The sequence below is a fragment of the Polypterus senegalus genome, chromosome 12 (genome assembly GCF_016835505.1).
Source record: "Polypterus senegalus isolate Bchr_013 chromosome 12, ASM1683550v1, whole genome shotgun sequence".
In the NCBI taxonomy this organism is placed as follows: Eukaryota; Metazoa; Chordata; class Cladistia; order Polypteriformes; family Polypteridae; genus Polypterus; species Polypterus senegalus.
In genome coordinates this window covers 139,599,010-139,622,421 of record NC_053165.1, presented here as the reverse complement: position 1 = coordinate 139,622,421, position 23,412 = coordinate 139,599,010, and the positions used below count along the sequence as shown (strand labels likewise).

The 23,412-nt window shown below is 40.7% G+C and overlaps 2 protein-coding genes across 2 annotated transcripts in view; one reads left to right on the top strand and one right to left on the bottom strand.

Moving 5' to 3' along the window:
* The window catches only part of LOC120540530 (multiple epidermal growth factor-like domains protein 8), a 31,641-nt gene extending 27,526 nt beyond the window's left edge, over positions 1-4,115 (bottom strand). The window contains exon 1 of the mRNA XM_039771368.1: positions 4,101-4,115. Coding sequence (XP_039627302.1) covers positions 4,101-4,115 — 15 coding nt within the window. The remainder of the gene's footprint in view (positions 1-4,100) is intronic.
* A 1,380-nt stretch (positions 4,116-5,495) lies between these two features.
* The window catches only part of megf8 (multiple EGF-like-domains 8), a 30,423-nt gene continuing 12,506 nt past the window's right edge, over positions 5,496-23,412 (top strand). Inside the window, exons 1-8 of the mRNA XM_039773598.1 lie at positions 5,496-5,636; positions 5,732-5,963; positions 9,074-9,203; positions 11,505-11,715; positions 16,099-16,313; positions 18,532-18,739; positions 19,430-19,598; positions 19,921-20,113. Coding sequence (XP_039629532.1) covers positions 5,537-5,636; positions 5,732-5,963; positions 9,074-9,203; positions 11,505-11,715; positions 16,099-16,313; positions 18,532-18,739; positions 19,430-19,598; positions 19,921-20,113 — 1,458 coding nt within the window. The 5' untranslated portion in view covers positions 5,496-5,536. The remainder of the gene's footprint in view (positions 5,637-5,731; positions 5,964-9,073; positions 9,204-11,504; positions 11,716-16,098; positions 16,314-18,531; positions 18,740-19,429; positions 19,599-19,920; positions 20,114-23,412) is intronic.

Sequence of the window (23,412 nt, the reverse complement as noted above, 5' to 3'; positions counted from 1 at the left end):
AATTTGGTAAGATTAGACAGAAACACCTGGGCTTTCCTCAGATGTCTGAGAAACTGAAGGTATTGGGGAATATTGTTGACAAAAGCTAACATATGTTGTCTACTTTTAAGGTCATCTGTAACGGTGACTCCAAAAAAATGTGAAACAACTAACCCTTTCTATGGCATCCCAACATACTGTATAAGGATGAGGCTACAAACTGTTTTCTGTGTCTTGTGACCAGGTAGATTGTTGTTGACAAATGTTAAATGTCTTCTGTGGAAGCTGCCTCATTGGTAATTAGGCTGATTTAATAATGGATTTGTACTTGTGTTTGGTCACACAAGCAATACTGTACGTTAATAAGGAGTCCAGCAGAGGGCTTTGCTCCCTACGTTGTGAGGTGTCTATATTTAGGATCATAGTGAAGAAAAAGATACTCCCAGTCCACATGTGCTGTTGTCTGCCATTTAGGTAGTCCAAAATAGAGTTACAGATGGTGGTATTGGACCAGATGTAAAAACTCATGGATAAGTTTTTCATAGAATAATAATGTCATACTGAGAGAGCGTCTATAAAAGATATTCTTCAATAATAAATGTTATTATCCAATTGTGCAAGGATTATTTAAGTTGTAAACTATGTGATGAGCATAATGGTGGGTATCCAGACCATCTAGAATATTACCTGTAATGTTTTCGAGCACCATTAGTAATCATTAAGACATGTACAAGTTTGCTTTCTTTGAAACAAGGATAATTGTTATTTTGAAATATGAGGAAAACAGATCCATCCATCCATCCATCCTCTTCCGCTTATCCGAGGTCGGGTCGCGGGGGTAGCAGCTTAAGCAGAGAGGCCCAGACTTCCCTCTCCCGGCCACTTCTTCCAGCTCTTCGGGAGAATCCCAAAGGCGTTCCCAGGCCAGCCGGGAGACATAGTCCCTCCAGCTGTCCTGGGTCTTCCCGGGGCCTCCTCCCGGTTGGGCGTGCCGGAACACCTCACCAGGGAGGCGTCCAGGAGGCATCCTGATCAGATGCCCGAGCCACCTCATCTGACTCCTCTCGATGCGGAGGAGCAGCGGCTCTACTCTGAGCCCCTCCCGGATGACTGAGCTTCTCACCCTATCTTTAAGGGAAAGCCCAGACACCCTGCGGAGGAAACTCATTTCAGCCGCTTGTATTCGCAATCTCGTTCTTTCGGTCACTACCCATAGCTCATGACCATAGGTGAGGGTAGGAGCGTAGATCGACTTGTAAATTGAGAGCTTTGCCTTACGGCTCAGCTCCTTTTCACCACGACAGACCGATGCAGAGCCCGTATCACTGCGGATGCCGCACCGATCCGCCTGTCGATCTCACGCTCCATTCTTCCCTCACTCGTGAACAAGACCCCGAGATACTTGAGCTCCTCCACTTGGGGCAGGATCTCTCCCAACCCTGAGAGGGCACTCCACCCTTTTCGGCTGAGGACCATGCTCGGATTTGGAGGTGCTGATTCTCATCCCAGCCGCTTCACACTCAGCTGCGAACCGATCCAGAGAGCTGAAGATCACGGCCTGATGAAGCAAACAGGACAACATCATCTGCAAAAGCAGTGACCCAATCCTGAGTCCACCAAACGGACCCCTTCAACACCCTGGCTGCGCCTAGAAATTCTGTCCATAAAGTTATGAACAGAATCGGTGACAAAGGGCAGCCCTGGCGGAGTCCAACTCTCACTGGAAGCGGGCTCGACTTACTGCGGCAATGCGGACCAAGCTCTGACACGGTTGTACAGAGACCGAACAGCTCTTATCAGGGGTCCGGTACCCCATACTCCCGAGCACCCCCACAGGATTCCCGAGGGACACGGTCGAATGCCTTTTCCAAGTCCACAAAACACATGTAGACCGGTCGGGCAAACTCCCATGCACCCTCAGGACTCTGCTAAGGGTGAAGAGCTGGTCCACTGTTCAGCGACCAGGGCTAAAACCACACTGTTCCTCCTGAATCCGAGGTTGACTATCCGGCGGACCCTCCTCTCCAGAACCCCGAATAGACTTTTCCAGGGAGGCTGAGGAGTGTGATCCCTCTATAGTTGGAACACACCCTTCGGTCCCCCTTTTTAAAGAGGGGGACCACCACCCCGGTCTGCCAATCCAGAGGCACTGTCCCGATGTCCATGCGATGTTGCAGAGGCGTGTCAACCAAGACAGTCCTACAACATCCAGAGCCTTAAGGAACTCGGTATCTCATCCACCCGGGGCCCTGCCACCAAGGAGTTTTTGACCACCTCGGTGACTTCAGTCCCAGAGATGGGAGAGCCCACCTCAGAGTCCCCAGGCTCTGCTTCCTCGTGGAAGGCATGTTAGTGGGATTGAGGAGGTCTTGAAGTACTCCTCCCACCGACCCTAGCGTCAGTGAGGTCAGCAGCGCACCATCCCCACCATATACGGTGTTGACACTGCACTGCTTCCCCTCCTGAGGCGCGGACGGTGGACCAGAATCTCCTCGAAGCCGTCCAAAGTGTTCTCCATGGCCTCTCAAACTCCTCCCATGCCCAGTTTTGCCTCAGCAACAACGAAGCAGCGTTCGCTTGGCCTGCGGTACCTATCAGCTGCCTCCAGAGACCCACAGGACAAAAAGTCCTATAGGACTCCTTCTTCAGCTTGACGGCATCCCTCACCGGTGTCCACCAGCGGGTTGGGGATTGCCGCCACGACAGGCACCGACCACCTTGCGGCCACAGCTCCGGTCAGCCGCCTCAACAATAGAGGCACGGAACATGGCCCATTCGGACTCAATGTCCTCCACCTCCCTCGGGGCGTGGTTGCAGTTCTGCGGAGGTGGGAGTTGAAGCTACTTCTGACAGGGGACTCTGCCAGCCGTTCCCAGCAGACCCTCACAACACGTTTGGGCCTACCAGGTCTGACCGGCATCTTCCCCACCATGAAGCCAACTCACCACCAGGTGGTGATCAGTTGACAGCTCCGCCCCTCTCTTCACCCGAGTGTCCAAGACATATGGCGCAAGTCCGGCGACCACGACCACAAAGTCGATCATCGACCTGAGGCCTAGGGTGTCCTGGTGCCAAGTGCACATATGAACACCCTTATGCTTGAACATGGTGTTCGTTATGGACAATCCATGACGAGCACAGAAGTCCAATAACAAAACACCGCTCGGGTTCAGATCGGGGGGGCCATTCCTCCCAATCACGCCCTTCCAGGTCTCACTGTCATTGCCCGTGAGCATTGAAGTCTCCCAGCAAAACGAGGGAATCCCAGAAGGTATGCCCTCTAGCAACCCCTCAGAGACTCCAAAAGGGTGGATACTCCAAACTGCTGTTCGCATACGCACAAACAACAGTCAGGACCCTTCCCCACCCGGCGGAGGAGGCCACCCTCTCGTCCACGGGGTAAACCCCAATGCACAGGCTCCAGTGGGGGCAATAAGTATGCCCACACCTGCTCGGCGCCTCTCACCGGGGGCAACTCCAGAGTGGTAGAGAGTCCAGCCCCTCTCAAGAAGATTGGTTCCAGAGTCCAAGCTGTGCGTCGAGGTGAGTCCGACTATATCTAGCGGAACCTCTGACCTCGCACTAGCTCAGGCTCCTTCCCTTCAGAGGTGACATTCCACGTCCCAAGAGCCAGTTTCTGTAGCGAGGATCAGACCGCCAAGGTCCCGCCTTCGGCCACCACCCAACTCACACTGCACCCAACCTCCTTGGCCCCTCCCATAGGTGGTGAGCCCATGGGGAGGAGGACCCACGTTACCTCTTCGGGCTGTGCCCGGCCGAGCCCCATGGGTGCAGGCCCGGCCACCAGGCGCTCGCCATCGAGCCCCACCTCCAGGCCTGGCTCCAGAGGGGGCCCCGGTGACCAGCGTCGGGCAAGGGAAAACGTCGTCCAAAGGTTTTGCTCATCATTGGAGGTTTGTTGAACCGCTCTTTGTCTCATCCCTCACCTAGGACCAGTTTGCCTTGGGTGGCCCTACCAGGGGCATAAAGCCCCGGACAACATAGCTCCTAGGATCATTGGGACACGCAAACCCCTCCACCACGATAAGGTGACGGTTCAAGGAGGAGAGATCCCCTTTACAAAAAAAAAAAAACTTAAAAAGCAAGGTTTTCCAATATACCTGACACTCCGTCATCTGGACAGGCTGCTTTACAAATACTGACTTGTTTGAACAATTCTACTTGTGTCATCCAAAGAGACGACAAAAGCTGAATTATGTGGTGCTGCAGGAACTGGCTTGGAATATCTTTGTTGTCACAATCAAAGTGAGTGTAGAAAATATTAAGTTGATCCCAGGGTGGAAATGTGGATGAGACTTTAAATTGTAATCTCTAAGCATCTATATTCTCCACGGTGTACTGTATGCATCGTGGGTGTTGCTATATTCAGTTCGCATCTTATTCTGGCATTGCATTAAGCAACTTGAATTGCCTTCCTGAACTCATACTTTTATTTCTTATTTGTATATATTGCAGGTCATATATTTCCTTATGTTGTGGTAATGATGAAAGTTGAGAAAATGTGAATACAATTACTAGTATACATAAACTCATCAGTATATAATCTTTTTAGGATTTTAATGTTACATGATGGGTTTTCTAATTACTGTCATGGCCCTTTTCTCACAGCAGTCTCTTTTTTTTGCGTGTAGCCTCTTATTATGGTATTTGAGGATAAATAAAAAAATATGTAAATGTAACTGCAATTTATTTGCTTAATACATAAAACTAAATATATTTTCATTTATAATTAAGTTCTTAGTGATTTTATATATTTTTATATCTACCAGACCAGACAGTTTCTGAAAATTAAGGTGTTGCTGCATTATGACATACATGTTTGCAAAGTGATTCTTGGAATCCTTTAGGAGTTTTGTTAGATATTTGGCAGTTTCTAGAACTTGCTACAAAATTTTACTTTACAAGAAGAGTCTTATTGATATTTATAGCTGAATGGTCTCTACTGTCATCAGTGAACCCAACAGCCTTGTCTCTAATGGAAAAAGCAGCCCTCTCAAATGTGGGCCGCTCTGCAGTGCACTATCATAGTTTGGGTTAACATTTGGTATTAACTAACCTTTTATCCAACATTGTATGAGAGGGAGGTGTAATTCTTTATAAATTCAACCAACTTCTAATATTAGGTTTCTTAGTCCCATTTTCTTACACTAGTAGCAAAATTAAAATGGGAAGACTCTGTAACAACCAATTACAAATATTCTGTCAATTATTAAAAAGAGAACACTTGTTGGTACCTTTAAGAAGAGTATTTTATGATAAAACAATGGGTCATTGGTTTTAAAAGAAAGTAGACAATGTGCATTTGTAAGAATTTTGTGAGGATATACAGTTAAGTTTTTTTAGCTTGTTTTTCACAGATAATGTAAATACTTTAAGATACTGCTAATGATATGGATTCATTTTACGTTGTGTATTTATTAAAACCTGATCTGCTCTTACATACTTGATTACATGATGTTCACATTTTTTTTTCTTTTTCTTTTTTTAATAGCCTTTGTCACGATTTTTCCATGCAGCAGCAATTTATCGTGACACCATGGTTGTAGTGGGTGGGCGAACAGAGCTTGATGAGTTCAGTGACAGTGTCTTGTTCTATCAGATCACCTGCAACACTTGGATTCAGCCAAACACTTCTGGTAGGATATATCAGTTTATGCCAGATCAATTAGGAAAATAAGCTCTTACACTTTAACACCCTCTCTGTTTATTTTCATGTTTGTGTTATTTTCAGAGTCTGTGATTGGTACACCTTTGAATGCTTCTATTTCCCATGCCATGGCTGCTGCTAATGGGCAATTCTTCATCACTGGAGGTTTTAATGGTGTGGCCCTGGGACGTATGCTGGCACTTACTGTGCCCTATGATCCTTGTCTGGTGCTAAGTACTCAACACTCCTGCAACTCATCGAGTGGGAGCTGCATTTGGTGTCGGACCAGCTGTGTGTCCTCGGATACTGCTGAAAGGTAATAGTCCAAGGAAGGGAAAACTTTCCTCTTAAATGCCATATAAAACCTATGAAACAAAGTAAAGGGGCCATACACTATATATTTGAACATAATATATAAAGCTTTGTTTATTTCAAATTGACAAGCAAATACTATTAAACTCTTACAATACACTCAAAAATCATATACAAATTCCACGTAAATAAGTCATTGTAAATACTCTAAAACTAGCTAAATTAGTGGCTCCAACTGCAGTACAACAAATTGCCAACTGAACGCAATTCAAATGTAATTCCATGCTTTTACATTTTTGACATTTTATTAATTTAGTCAAATTAAACCCAAAAGCAAGTTTTTATTTCCATGCATTGACTAAACTGGCAGATCATATTGTATCTTGTTAAATTTTAATATATTTTATTTGTTCAGGATGGGAAAGCCAATATCCCACCCTCAGCAATCGTTCGAGTTTCTAATCACACTGCCAGCAATAAACCGCAAATATAAAGATTAGGAAAAAAGTGTAATTATATAGATTAATTATGCACAGAGAAATAAACATACAGATTACAAATAGAATCCCTTCGTGACAAACACCCACACACATACAACATTAAACAAATAACACAATTACAAGTATAAACTAATAAAAATAAAATATTTGCAGGTGCATGAAAAATGGAAAAAGGATGATATTGTCCATGAGATGAAGAAGCTTCTTATTTGAGAGATCAAACAAAGATTGTTCAGTCTCATGGTTTAGGGGAAGGCTACAAAAAGCCATCTCAGAGGTTTAAACTGTCAGTTTCAACTGTAAGGAATGTAATCAGGAAATGGAAGGCCACAGGCACAGTTGATGTTAAACCAGGTCTGGCAGGCCAAGAAAAATACAGGAGCGGCATATGTGCATGATTGTGAGAATGGTTACAGATAACCCACAGATCACCTACAAAGACCTACAAGAACATCTTGCTGCAGATGGTGTATCTGTACATCATTCTACAATTCAGCGCAATTTGCACAAAAAACATCTGTATGGCAGGGTGATGAGAAAGAAGCCCTTTCTGCACTCACTCCACAGAGTCGCTTGTTGTATGCAAATACTCATTTAGACAATCCAGCTTCATTTTGGAACAAAGTGCTTTGGACTGATGAGACAAAAGTTGAGTTATTTGGTCATAACAAAAAGTGCTTTGCATGGCGGAAGAAGAACACCGCATTCCAAGAAAACCACCTGCTACCTACTGTCAAATTTGGTGGCGGTTCCATCATGCTGTGTGGCTAGTTCAGGGACTGGGGCCCTTGTTAAAGTCGAGGGTCAGATGAATTCATCCCACTGTCAACAAATTCTTCAGGATAATGTTCAAGCATTAGTCATAAAGTTGAAGTTACGCAGGCGTTGGATATTCCAACAAGACAATGACACAAAACACAGTTTGAAATCTACAAAGGCATTCATGCAGAGGGAGAAGTACAGTGTTCTGGAATGGCCGTCACAGTCCCCTGACTTGAATATCATTGAAAATATATGGGATGATTTGAACCATGCTGTCCATGCTCGGCAGCCATCAAATTTAACTGAACCAGAGAGATTTTGCATGGAAGAATGGTCAAAAATACCTCCATCCAGAATCCAGACACTCATCAAAGGCTGTAGGAGGAGTCTAGAGGCTGTTATATTTGCAAAAGGAGGCTTAACTAAGTATTGATGTAATATCTCTTTTGGGGTGCCCAAATTTATGTACCTGTGTAATTTTGTTATGATACATATTGCATATTTTCTGTTAACACTAGAATTACCAGAGCCTATGAAAAAAACTCATTTCAACTTGCCATATAAATTAGAAATTTTACACTATGTACTCTATACAGTATATGTATATTACAGTCATATGAAAAAGTTTGGGAACTCCTCTTAATTGTTTGGATTTTTGTTTATCATTGGCTGAGCTTTCAAAGTAGCAACTTCCTTTTAATATATGATGTGCCTTATGGAAACAGTAGTATTTCAGCAGTGACATTAAGTTTATTGGATTAACACTAGAATTACCAGAGCCTACGAAAAAACTCATAATTCCGTCCCAATTTAAATTGCTTCTTAAATCACTTCACACCTCTCCGCCAGCGTCCTTTGTCCTCTAAATGTGCTGATAAAGAGAAGCTAGAAGCAGCCGGCTATTCCATCCCCCCACCAATTTAGAACGTACATGAACTTCTCCCAGCTCATGCCTTGATTGAGTATCTGGGAGTGAAGTGGAGTTTTAGAGTGGAAATAATAGATTGTTGTTTGGAACACATGCATTTCACGTCTGTTCCGTTTCTACAGTAATCTGTGTAAACACATTGTTAAAACAGAAACGTTTTTTATATTCTACTAGTAGATGACAAAATGTAGGCATAAACTATATAATGTATGAAGCCTGAAGTCCAAATATCAAAGAAACATTTTCACAAAAGGTACAAATATAACACAACAATTGCGCTTTTATTCAAAAATATAACTGCAGAAACAAAAAGCCGCCTTAACATGCGACATTGACACCAGTTTATTGTAACTGCCTCCGTGGTGCAATAGAATCAGTTCCCGCCTGGGAATCAAAAGGTCGCGAGTTCGATCCTGCACCACTCCGTTTTGAGAAGTAAACTGCTCTTAGTCTTACTATTTTAGACTATTTCAGTCTGTAACAGCCGGTGTAGTTTATGATCCTTGTAAAGGTTAGCTTTTTTAATTCACTTTTCATTCTCTCAGTCGCGTTCAGAATCAATCCATACAACCCCATCTGACATGGCTGTTTTCACATAGACACGCTATAGCTTTCGCTATAGCTCTCTCAATTAAGAGGAGTTCCCAAACTTTTTCATATGACTGTAATATACATATACTGTATACAGTACATAGTGTACAATTTCTAATTTATATGGCAAGTTGAAATGCAGAACATTATTAAGAATGTTTATTTTTATTATTAGAACAAATAGAGCCAAATTGTGTTTGGCTGTTTATTAAACTTTACTCCTGGCTTACATACTATAGTTTCCACCCCAGTAGTATAATATTTACAATACAGTTCTTGCTTTACCATATTCACTTCTGACTTAATATTATATGAAAAATTATTTACATTCAGACTTGGTTGTGGATCAGGAAAAAGTCAGTGTTTTCCAATGCCTCGGTCAGCTGGAGAGTGCCGGAGACTGAAGACTTGCAGTGAATGCCTAGCCAGACACCCTCGGACAATGGGTCTTGTAGCTGGTCAAGTGAGTAAACTCTAAAAGTTACCTGTTTTCTTGTTCTGAAGTTGATATTCATCCCCACTATAAAGTCAAACAATTAATTTCCAATGTGTTCACTCTCCAGATAATGATATCATAATAGGAAATTGTCCTTAATATAGAATCTATTGTTGCATATATCTTTGTTATATTTTAAAATATTTTCAATGTCACACACACATAAGAAAATATCCATCCATCCATCCATCCATGCTCTTCCGCTTATCCAAGGTCGGGTCGCGGGGGTAGCAGCTTAAGTAGAGAAGCCCAGACTTCCCTCTCCCCGGCCACTTCTTGCAGCTCTTCCGGGAGAATCCCAAGGCGTTCCCAGGCCAGCCGGGAGACATAGTCCCTCCAGCGTGTCCTGGGTCTTCCTCCCGGTTGGACGTGCCCGGAACACCTCACCAGGGAGGCGTCCAGGAGGCATCCTGATCAGATGCCCGAGCCACCTCATCTGACTCCTCGATCGCGAGGAGCAGCGGCTCTACTCTGAGCCCCTCCCGGATGACTGAGCTTCTCACCCTATCTTTGGGAAAGCCCAGACACCCTGCGGAGGAAACTCATTTCAGCGCTTGTATTAGCGATCTTGTTCTTTGGTCACTACCCATAGCTCATGACCATAGGTGAGGGTAGGGCGTAGATCGACTGGTAAATTGAGAGCTTTGCCTTACGGCTCAGCTCCTTTTTCACCACGACAGACCGATGCAGAGCCCGCATCACTGCGGATGCTGCACCGATCCGCCTGTCAATCTCACGATCCATTCTTCCCTCACTCGTGAACAAGACCCCGAGATACTTGAGCTCCTCCACTTGAGGCAGGATCTCTTCTCCAACCCTGAGAGGGCACTCCACCCTTTTCCGGCTGAGGACCATGGTCTCGGATTTGGAGGTGCTGATTCTCATCCCAGCCGCTTCACACTCAGCTGCGAACCGCTCCAGAGAGCTGAAGATCACGGCCTGATGAAGCAAACAGGACAACATCATCTGCAAAAAGCAGTGACCCAATCCTGAGTCCACCAAACCGGACCCCTTCAACACCCTGGCTGCGCCTAGAAATTCTGTCCATAAAAGTTATGAATAGAATCGGTGACAAAGGGCAGCCCTGGCGGAGTCCAACTCTCACTGGAAACGGGCTCGACTTACTGCCGGCAATGCGAACCAAGCTCTGACACTGGTTGTACAGGGACCGAACAGCTCTTATCAGGGGGTCCGGTACCCCATACTCCCGGAGCACCGCCCACAGGATTCCCCGAGGGACATGGTCGAACGCCTTTTCCAAGTCCACAAAGCGCATGTAGACTGGTTGGGCAAGCTCCCATGCACCCTCAGGATCCTGCTAAGGGTGTAGAGCTGGTCCACTGTTCCGCGACCCGGACGAAAACCACACTGTTCCTCCTGAATCCAAGGTTCGACTATCCGACGGACCCTCCTCTCCAGAACCCCCGAATATACTTTTTCAGGGAGGCTGAGGAGTGTGATCCCTCTATAGTTGGAACACACCCTCCGGTCCCCCTTTTTAAAGAGGGGGATCACCACCCCGGTCTGCCAATCCAGAGGCACTGTCCCCGATGTCCATGCGATGTTGCAGTAATATATAAGAATATATATAAGAAGATATATATAAGAAAATAATTTTACTTAAAATGTTTAAATAAAGTGTATATGTTTTTTGTACACTAACAACAGCACAACGTTTCTAAAAATGTATGTAGAATATGTTTTCATTATAGCATTGACACAACTAACAAAACACGGTAAAAATTGTACGGTATAAGAATTTCCCTTATGTCTAGGGTAGAGTATTTTATAGCTGAATGTGCCACATTTTGCGTATGATAGAATTTTCATTTTCTGACTTTAGCTTACATGTTTTGATAGCTTCAGGGCAGTTTTGAACATTTAACTCATTCAGTTAGCATATTTTTGTTTAACCAAACTTGTACACATTTGCTGAATGTGTTAATTTGTCTAGTATATTTGTATAAATGCAAAGGCCAGAATTTAAATTAACATAAAATGTTTACATTCACATAAAATCAATACTTCAGAGTACATACTTCTGCATTATAAATTGCATGTGTTAGTCTTGCTTCCATAAGATTCATAAAGTTTTTTTTGTCTTTTTAATTATTACCACTGTGAATGTGCTTTACACTATGCAAGACTGTTTGGGAACCTTTGGAGTTTTACAGATTATCATACCACATCTCTGGGGTTCACTATAATAAAATGCTTATCTTCTTACTAGGTGTTTATAATAATAATTATATTTTTGAAATCAAACAGCTTCTGCAACAGTGTAAGTGGTGCACAAACTGTCCAGAGGGAGCATGTATTAGTAGTGATGGAAGCTGTACTTCTGAAAATGACTGTCGCATCAACCAGCGTGAGATCTTTGTGGCCAGCAACTGCTCCGAAATCTCTTGTGAAGCATCTGACTGTCCAAAGTGTACTGCCTCCGGTAAATGCATGTGGACCAGGCAGTTCAAAAGAACAGGTAATTAGGTACCAGGAAAATTAAACATTAAATAAAAAATTGCAGATACTATTGCTATAGTAACAAGTTTTTGTAAATATTTAAAGTATAAGTACATTCATTCCTCAATATCACATCCTCTATTTTGTGTGTTAAACCTTCAGGTGAGATTTGCTGAAATAACTACACAATGTTATAAATACTACAGAAATGGAGACTTGTTATCCAAAGCACCCTTGTTCCAAGTACTTGCAAATAAGGGCTCTAAAACCCTGCAGTTTCTAAATCATCCAGAAGCAGTGTGTTCTGATTTTTGTCCACATTTGTTGACAGTCCCCCACCTGCTACTTTGATTTGTTTCATGAGCAAATGTCTTCAGAAATAAGATTGGTCCCTCACTTTCATTGTGGCCATCAAGAAACTGGAAAACATACTGTACAAGTCAAAAGTTTGAACACATCCAGAAGTCTTCCAAGTGTTTGTTAAAAATTATGTCTCTTTTCATTTTAGTATTGTAGAAGTGGAGATTTCGTACAAAGATGTCTATTACAGTGTAAAGACAACTTTGGGATGCTTGTCTAAGAGGCAGAGTTCAATGTCAATTTGAATTTATTTATATAGCACATTTAAAATAACATAGGAATGCTGTGGCCAAAGTGCTTTACAATAATAGAATAAAGGAAACAAGCAAATAACATGAATAAAATAAATAGAAATAAAATATAAGAACATAAATAAAATACATAATAAATAGAAGTAATGTTTTATAATCGCAATGAGGGAACCATCAGTATTACTGAAGGTCACGGAATGCAAGTGAATAGAAATGAGCCTCTTATCTTGTTTTGAACAGTTCAATTGTAGATGACTCCTTTATGTGATGAGGTAAAGAGTTCCACAGGCGAGGAGCAGCAGCTGCAAAAGCCCTGTCCCCCTTGGTTTTACACTTGGTACGAGGGACAACAAGAGATAACTGACCAGAAGATCTAAGCACTCCGGATGGCTGGTGTAAAGCACACAATTCAGATAAATAGGCAGGAGCAAGTCCATGTAGAAATTTAAAAACTAGCAACAAGATTTTAAAATCAATTCGAAAACCGATAGGCAACCAGTGTAAAGAAGCTAAAATAGGAGAAACAGTCATACTTTCTTGCCCCAACCAGAAAGCGAGCAGCAGCATTCTGGACCAACTGTAACCTGTGTATCAGGGATTTGTTAATCCCAGAATACAGCGAGTTGCAATGTCGAGCGAGAAAAATAAAAACATGAGTAGCTTTCTCAAGATCCCTAGGAGATTAAAAAAGGCTTGATCTTACCTAATAGATGAAGCTGGAAAAAGCAACTCTTGACTACAGAATTTACTTGTTTCTCTAAAGAGAGGTTACTGTCAAAGATAACACCTAGATTATAGACTTGAGGTTTGCAAAAGACAGAGAAAGAGCTGAGAAGTCCAAGACCAATTTGGATTTTAGCTGATGAACCCACTATAAGCACCTCAGTTTTATTTTGATTTAGATCAAGAAAATTATTAGCCAACCAGGATCTTAGTTCAGAAAGACAGTTGTGGAGTTGTTTTATTGCAGAGTTGCAGACAGGAATATAAACCTGAGTATCATCAGCATAGCAGTGAAAAGAAATGTTAAATTTCCTAAAAATAGCTCCAATGGGATGAAGGTATATAGAGAATAAAATAGGACCCAAAATGGACCCCTGAGGAACATCGTATTAAAGAGGAGCAGTAGACGAAAAAGAGGAATTTAAAGTAACTGAAAAGTGTCTACCAGTTAAATAAGACCTGAACCACTTAAGAGCAGCCCCTTTAAGCCCAACAAGATGTTCAAGCCGCATCAGCAATATCTCGTGGTCAATAGTGTCAAAGGCAGCGGACAGGTCAAGGAGGACAAGGACTGCAGCGCCACCTGAGTCAGTAATAATAGAGATGTCGTTAAAAACTTTCAGGAGGGCTCTTTCAACACCATGATAACGCCTAAAGCCAGATTGGTAGATCTCAAATAAATTATTGGAGTTAAGGTGATCGACCAATTGATTATAAATAATTCTTTCTAGAATTTTGACCAAAAATGGCAGTTGGGAAATTGGGCGAAAATTGGCTAAAACTCCAGGATCTAATTCTGCCTTTTTTAGACGGAAACTGACTGCAGTATGTTTAAAAAATGATGGAACAACCCCCGCACTTATAGAATCATTGATAATGGATAGTAAGGATAGGCCCAAAACATCAAAGGCTTCCACTAAGAGGCGTGGTGGTACTATGTCGAGGGGGCTGGGAGCTGGTTTAAGGGTGTCAATAGTACTTTTTAATTGTGAAAGTGAGATTATATCAAAGGATTCTAAGACAATGTCATGATTAACAGTAGGACGTTTATAGCCAGTTTGAACAATGCCACAGCGGATAGTATCAATTTTGTTGACAAAGAATGATAGAAACTGTTCACATGAATGAACAGTGCTATTTAATCCCATCACAGATTGAGGGTGAATGGCCTCATTAATTGAATTAAATAAGACCATAGGATTCTTAGAATGATGGGATACTAAATCGGCAAAGAAATATTGTTTAGTTTTCTTAACTGCAGCCTGGAAATTAAAAAGAGAAGTCCTAAAAATCTGCTTAGAAACAATCAGTCCATCTTTTTTCCAATTCTGTTCAGCAGTTCGACAGGCGCGGCGCAGCAATCGTGTAGTTTCATTTAGCCAGGGAGTCGGTCTTCCCTTATTACTGCGTATCTTGGGCAGGGCAATTGAGTCTAAAACTGTTTTACAGAAAGAATTAAATTTTAAGACAGAATCATCGATACCATTATTTTGGACATGCACATCAAGACTAGAGAAAATGGCTTTAATATCAGATATAATAGAAGAATTTAAAACAGCGCGAGCAGCGTGGGGGACAGCTATTAGTCGAGACATCAACAGTAATATTCATATTCATCATTATAGAAAAGTGATCAGTGAAAGAAACATCGGATAAATCAATATTATTAACTGAAATATCACGAGTAAGAACGAGATCAAGGGTGTGACCGAGAGAGTGAGTTGGCGTATTAATATGCTGGATCAAATGAGTCCAATAGTGATAAAAAGTCATTAACTAAAGGTTTCGATTGACAACAAACGTGAATGTTAAAATCACCAACAAAAAATACTTTGTCATGGGAGAGGGTAATATCAGCCAGGAGATCAGAGAATTCAGAAATACATATATATGTATATAAAATATATACACTATATCTGAAATTTGCAAATAAAAACAAAATGTTAAAATGGACAACAGAACACAGACATTGGACAGAAGATTACTAGAAAAGCATATTATGACCAGCATCCTGGAATCATCTTTTTTTTTTTTTTTCTTTCTGCAAATAACACTGGTATTTGAGGTGTATTTCATGAAGAAAACTGTAAGTTGTTCATTTTCTCACACTACAAACTCTGATGTACTTATTCTCTTATGCAATTGTGCTCCTGGGCCTTCCGTTTTTTTCTATCTTGGTTAGACACAGTTTGCCCTGTTTGCTTAAGACAATAATAGACTCTTTTATATGAAACTTTCAGTTTCTTGCAAATCGAATGCACGGAATAACCATCATTTCTATTTTAAAAAAAACTGACATGTTTCTTGAGAAAGCTGATTAATTTTGGCCATTTTTACATTCAGAACTGAAATTTATGAATTTCAGGTCCTTGTATCCCAAGTAACAGAACAACAGGTTTCAATGGTGCTAATACAATCAGAAAGGTTTCTCTAATAACTAATAAAATCACTAATTAAAGATTATCTAAGGGAGTTGAATGTTAGGAGACTGAAGAAACAACTGCTGAAAATGAAAGTTTACAGTTGTATATGGATAATAAATTAAGAATTGACAATATCAAGGGCTAATAACCATTAGCAACACTAGTAAAGTCATGGCTGTATTTTTAAATCAACCGAAAGACATCTTGATTAAAAAAGAGGTATCAGTATCTATCAAAATTATTACAATGTCTACGTCTGACCAAATGTTTGACTGGCTGTGTAGATGCCCAGCAATCTACCTTCATTATGTGTTACATGCAGCTACTACATTTTTAGACCAGTGCCTGAAGACTTTGCAGCTGCATAACACAAGGTAGCTTGGTCCCTTTATCTGAGAATTGTCACAGATATAATACAATCCCCAATCAAACATATTCTTGCTTAGGTAAAAGAATGTTTTTTTTTGGTTTTTAAAGATGACTTTTCCTGAATAGTAGTATTGTACATAGCCCTCACTATATTTAGTCTGAATTTTTGATTTATTTTTTATTCAGTTGTTTAGTATAGGTTCACTGTGTTATTGTTTTCCTATTTTTATTATGGGAGCCATCATTAAAACCTCTTCCTTTCTTGACTCTTTCTAGGAGAGACACGGCGTATTCTGAGTGTGAGCCCAACTTACGATTGGACGTGCTTTAGCCATTCCCTGCTGAATGTTTCCCCAATGCCAGTTGAGTCCTCTCCACCAATGTCTTGTCCCACTCCATGTCAAGGCTACACCACATGTACAGATTGCTTAAAATCTAAGGGTGCAGATGGTGGTTGGCAGCAGTGTGTTTGGAGCATCTCTCTGCAACAGGTAAATGGAAAAAAAAAAAAAATGAAGTCCAGTTAATGCATAATCCACAAAATGTTTCTCTAAACCTCATAACCTTGCATTACAAAATGTGTCAAGTTTATTACAACGTGCAATTCATATACAGTTTTCTACATTTAATTATTTATATTTGATTTATATGTTGAAAAGCTGAAACTTCTTTTCATTTATTCACTGTATTAAAGTTAACTGCACTCTAACAATGACAACATCTACAGTAAGTGATTTGTGACAATTACTGTACGGATAGCATAAATTAGTTTCAGTTAAGATATACTTTAATTCATCAAGATTTGCCATTCATCAGCATGGTGCAGATACAGTCTATTAAGGTGCCATGATTTGGGGTTGAGTATGTGAAAGTGTCGGTAAAAGGTTATTCAGCAGTGTTTTTTGAATGATGTTGATGAATACCACATGTAGATGCTTGTTTTATGTACTTTTTACCTTTAAGATCCATCTGAAAATGATTCACCATAGCACAGTAGTATTTCTGTGCTGCACAAAGACCTTTACATTTTGATCCTTCCTACATCCACTTTTCACTGAAATAAAATGGCTCTACCTTTCATTTAGATTGCTATGGCAATGTTTAGGATAGAATTTCAGTCCGTTACATAACAAAAACAAATCCAGAAATTTGGGTAAATTGTTCACCCTTCTTGACATACCAGTTACACAAGATACCTGGAACAAATTGTATTTCTAGGAATTTTTGTTTTCGTCATTCTCAGTTGGATCTGTGATCCACTTAACAGTGACCGGAGCAGTCTGATTTTACGCCTACGAAGTCTACCCTCAACCGCATCCTGGCACTGAGGGCTCTCATGTAGTGCAAATGTGAATATTGGCAGAGTTTTTTTTGCTGCCTTTGTCGATTTTCATAAAGTGTTCAACTCAGTTGATTGAACTGCCCTGTAGGACATCCAGAGACTTTGCGGGATCCCCCCCAAGGTTGCTGGATCTCATGGCTGGCCAGTACACTGATACTGTGAGTGCCGTGCAGAGTGGAGGCAGAACCTCTGCATTTTTCCTAGTTGATTCTGGGGTACGTCAGGCATGTGTTCTTGCTCCTACTCTGTTTAATGCTTGCATGAACTGGGTATTGGGCTAGGTAATGGGGTCCAGCAGCTGTGGGGCATTTGGTGAAGAAAGATTCACTGATCTTGACTTTGCTAACAATGCTGTGATCTTCTCAGAGTCAATGGAGGCTCTGATCGGGACACTCGAGAGACTGAGCGAGGAGTCAGTGTGTCTGGGTTTGCGAGTGTCCTGATAAAAACCAAGATCCAGGCCTTTAAATGACCTCTTGGGCGCAGTGTGTCTATCTGCGGAGAGAGTGTCGACCTTGTCGATAGATTTACTTACCTGGGCAACGACATTCGTGTCTCTAGTGATTCTTCCTATGAAGTCAGTAGATGGATTGGGAGAGCATAGGGGTCATGAGGTCACTGGACAGGGGTGTGTGGCACTCCTGATACCTTTGCAAAATGATCAAGGTCCAAGTCACTAGAGTCCGAGAAATTGACGCTATCCAGTGACCTGAGACGAAGATTAGACTCCCTTCGTTGCTGTGCCTCTTCTGAGAACCCTTGGGCACCATTGGTTTGACTTTGTGTCACACAAGCGGTTGTTCATGGAGTCCCAAATGAGGCACATTAACTGCATTGTGAAGGTGCGTCTGTTACGGCACTTATGGCTGGCTATGTGGTATGATTCCACAAGGGTGATCCAGCTCATACAATCCTCATTGTTGAGGACCCGAGTGGCTGGACCAGGTCAAGGGGACGTCCACGTAATACCTGGCTGTGGCAAATATGGTCATTGGGGGTTCTCCAGCTTGCACTGACCTGAAACACACTTTAAAAATTTCAGTTTTTCACTATTGTAAACCAGTAAGTTTTATATAGTTTGTCTCCATGTTTACTCTGAAATTAACTTCTGTGTAGTTGTAACACGTGTTAAATATATTGGTCAGCGTTGTCAGCAAAATTAGTGAATGGTGGGAATTGAGCCTGGAATTTTTTTATTTTTGTTTCAGCCATAGAACATGTTGCTCACATGATGGTTTTTGCACGAACACAAGTCTTAATTACAGTCTTGGCTGGAGTACTTAATTGCATTCTCTTTTTCTTTGACCTATATGAATATAAAAGTAGGTCCGTGGAAACAAACAGCATATCTTTTGTGTATTTTTCAGTGCATGAGCCCATCATACCTGCCTCTGCGCTGTGTGGCCGGGATGTGTGGCCGTGTTCTGTTTGGGTCTGAAAACTGCTCTCCTGACTGTTCAAGATTCCAGCAGTGTGCATCCTGCATTCGTCAGCCCCGTTGTGGATGGTGTGCTGCCCAGGAAGAAAATGGAATGGGGCAGTGCATACAGGGTGGACTTCATGGACCTCAGAATGGTAAAAGAAATCACTGAGCTTAAATAGGACTCTCAGTTGTAACTAAATAGCTTTATAAAGTTTCATCCATAGACCTCAGCAAAGTCTGTTTCTTTAGTTTATGGTGTAAATAAGAAATAGGTGTTGTACAAAGTGATTTTCAAATGTTAAGCACCTGAATATAAGCTGGAGTTTTGACTTCTGTGTCAGATTTTTCAATATGTGCATATCAATTAATTATATCACAGATATTTTGCTCTTAACAAGCACAGTGCTATTGAAATATAAAATTTTAAATGTATGGTAATGAAGATCTGTCAGACTAAATCAGACATTGTGTTTGCTTTCCTTTCTTATGGGACATGTATGCTGGAAAATATTGAATTTGCACAGTGGTTTTATATGAAATAGGCATGTTGATAATAATTTTGTACTTTACAGATTCAATTGTTTTAATTATTCACAACACAGAATAAGCACTCCATTTTCATAAATACTTTCATCAGGTTTAATGATAATTTATGTTTGTTTTACTATCTTATGCCAGTCCTCCTGCTATTGTTTTGAGTTCAGGTCAGTCAGCCATAGTCAAATTGCCAGTAGTTCTACCTACACTTTATAAAACTTGAAATAAAAATTGAATTCCTGATAGAATAGGTATTTCATATTTTGTTAAACTCTAACCTTATTTTCCTTTGGCCTTTTCCATAGACAGCACTGGAAACACATGTGCAAATTCAAATGGAATTTGGGCCTTCCTGTCCTGTCCCCCAGAGAACGAGTGTCTTAACAACCATCATGACTGTAATGCTACACAGAACTGTAATGACAAGCTGGAGGGCTATGAGTGCACCTGTAAAAATGGATATACTTTAGATAAGTAAGTCTGGAGCAGCAATATAAGAGTTCTTCATTTTACATGAAGCAACAAAGATACAGAAAATATGTTTTAGCCACTGCTACATTGTCAAAGTGAATGTAGCCATTGAATAACTTTGAGTTTATGTTATACACCTCTTGGAATATTGACTTTTTTTACTCTGTATAATGAGCTTAGTTACATGTATGTTCCAATTTTACACATTAGTCTTGCATCATAGAGCAGCATTACTTGTCCTACTTTGATTTCTTTAGAGCAGAATACTTTTGTCATGTTTTTGTTTCTGATTTGCTTATTTTGTTTACACTGTTGATCTCTGTAGTATCACAGGCCTTTGCAAGCCTGTTTGTGAACAAGGCTGCTTGAATGGAACCTGCATTGAACCAAATCGCTGTCAGTGCCACTTTGGCTATGTGGGGGAAAATTGTTCAGTGGAGTGCCATTGCAACAAGCATAGCAACTGTGCTAGTGTAAGTGCACAGGACACGTGTCTGCAGTGCTTCAACAACACAATGGTAAGATCTGAATCCAAAATGTCCAGTGTGTTTTTAGCACATTAAAAGGGTTTTTGTTTCTGCTTTTTCCTACAAAAGATTTTACATGGTAAATCATCAAGATGTGTTATGTTGATTATAAATATTCAGATTAACACTACTGTTTTACTTGTATATTGATAATGTAGCATTGAAGAATTTATTGGAAGTGAGTCAGACCATCATTTGCCCAGAACTAGAACCATCTCCATACAACAGGTGCATCTGCTGGAATAGTTATAAAGCACCAAAATAAAAAAATAAAATGAATGTGTTGAAATGTTTCTGTCTAGATTTAAGATTGTATTATACTGAAGCCTCATATTATACCGTGATTGACATTTAAGATATTTCTAAGTTTTAATTGTGGAATATTGACTTATTACACAATTACAAGTTGCAACCCATTTAAAATATGGGTTATTAATATGTTAGAGAAAGCAGAATGTCATCTTTAATGACAGAAAATCAATACAGGGTATCTAAATTAAATATACTGTAAAGTATCACCTTACAGGTGTCAACTTACACATTTGTGACAGAGAGAACCTTTGCTTGACTTTAGGTTTGTTAAGTAGCAGTGCAAACCTGCAGCATTGCTTTATGTAGATGACGTTCTGTTTGCTGTGGTCTGTTGTGTAAGCTTCCTCAAAAACAATTTTCCTGTCACAGAAAACCCATGCCAATTGATGAAAACATTAAATGTCCTAGAAGACTCCTGGAAATAATTAGTTTTAAAAATAGATCCAATTGTTTCTGTAGGAATTTTGATTGATGCAACAAAATATATTGGAAGATGGAGCAGATACGTCATAAATATGGCACTGTGTGTTCACGGGTGGGCATGGACTTGGCACAATCTGCTCTTGTCTGTTTCTGTATGACTCCCAGACACTCTCACTACCAGCAATAAGGTGGTATGCCTATATTATTGAAAAGCTAATTTATTTCTTTTATGGTAACCTGCAATTGCTTCTGTCCTGGTTATGACGTTAATCTGCATCCAGCTCTGCAAGCAGGTCCTCCAACTTACAGGGAAAACTTGGGGGTTGGTGACAGGATTGGCACTCCAGCCACCAGAAAAGAAACACACACTATTCCAGTGTCGTGCTAAGATGTCACCTGCTGCACGCACTCTGGTCCCAATCCAGGTGGTTCATTATGTGGTGGGTGCAGCAACGCATGCTCCCAACGGTATAATTAATGGACAAATCAATGAGTTATTCCACTCCATCTATTCAACATTTGGATGCAGCCTAAAGGAATTTGTGAAAGAAAGCAACACATAAATTAACTCACTACATGATGATGGGCAACTATTTTTTATTTTTACATTTTTGTAGAGTGTCTATGGTATGGTCTACATACTACTTCATGATAAGGTATATTTTACTGTTACTGTATGTAGGCCTATTGTTACATTAGGTTCACTGTTGCCCTAAACATACCTTGGAAACATGAAGAATAACCTTTCCTCTGCTTGTAGTAGACTTTTAAGTGGACATAGAACTTGAGTGTGAATTTTATATAGCCAAGTCACTGCAGTAGTTACTTTAATAACAAGCATATTGGTCACTTGCAGAAATGAATAGAAATGCTAACATTCACAGCGATATGTCTCTACAGAGCTTTTTGATAATTAATGTTAGCCAAGTTTATATAACATCTTGGGCTGCAACAAAGTCAAAATGCTAATAAGAATAATGTATAATGCCACTTTAGTCATTTTTCAGTGAGAGAGCCTCAGCATTCCTGTCAGATAGTGTTTTACATGCATCTTATATGAGAGTTGCTCTAATGAGCTGCTGAAATGTTCTCATAGCGGCATTTAAATAAATGTTGAAGGGCAGAGCTGTGCGTGTTAGAGGCAGGAGAAGGCAGCTGTTACACAGTCCTTTGAGGCAGTAAGAACTCTACAGTTCGTCAATGGGCACTGCATATCTAATAGCTTGAAAGGATTTCATGTGTTACCATTGATGAATATTAAATAAAAAAGATATATAAATTAACTTCAATACATTGTTCAGCTTTGCAGGTCGTCTCCTTGCTCTATAATCCTTTCCAGTTAGCTTTTAGATTTAACACTGTGTCTTAAAATACTGAATAAAACCATTATTAACTAAATATAATCCAAATGATGATGCACTATGTTATCTTCCACCTGTTCAAATTAAGAGTATAGTAAGAGTTTTTTTTAACAAACTTAATATAGGTTTTTATATTTTTAAAGAGAACAGGTTTTGCCTACATTGTCTTGACATAATTTACCATGCAGTATGTGATTGGTTACTAATAGGTGAAACAGTTTTAAATAATTGTCTGTTAATCTGTTAAATAAATGATTCAGATAGTTAATTCTTTATTACATTTATATTATTGGTGTTCATGTGAAATTTCTACGTGTTAATGTGAGGTAAGCTACATAAAATACAGTGGGAAATCTGTGTGGATGTTTTTAAAGAGTACCTTTAAAGTGTTCTGCAAATGTCTGAAAATGTCCTGAAAAATATTGTAGAAAGAGTACATTTAAAATGGTTAATCATGTCACTTTCATTTAATACTCATCAGAACCTATATGAAAGTTAGCATTGTGTTTCAGATTTACATTTCCTTAAGTAAAAAATAACTACAGCCATCTCCAAAACCTTGAGAAACACAAATACTGACAGAACTGATAAATATCCATCTTTAGACTTCTGCAAATATTAAATACAGTTTGGATTTGGTCTCGTCCGTTGCGAGGGATGGACGTCTGAAGCTGAGCTGCGCTAGCAGCGGTGTTATTTTCATATTATCTGCTTATTATCCTGAGATATCCTGTATTTTTTCCAACCTGAGGGGCACTACTACAGTATATGCAAGCATATATAAACATGGCCAACAAGAAAGGGGTTTAGAAAGAAACGAAAGAAACAAAAACTAAAGCTTCAGCCAAGCTCAGATCGGCAAGCCCAAGTTCAAGGTACAGCCTTTCAGAGACTGACCTGGATCAGATGGGCGAAAGTCCAGACTCCTCGGGACCATGGTCCACTACATCGTCTCCGGCTGAGAGTGAAATGGGGAGGCGAATGTACGAGCGTGAGTGGCGCGGAGGTCACGATAGCTCGCTGATTGGAGAAGATCACCTGAAACTGGAGAAGGCCTCGCAGTCCGCGGTTTCAACTACTCCACGTGAACCGGGAACACCGGCTACAATAGAGCCTGCCCCTCACCTACGGTGCACGAAAGCAGAATTGATCTGTCTGAACTGAAGGTGATGATCGCTGAGCTCATGCAAGAGA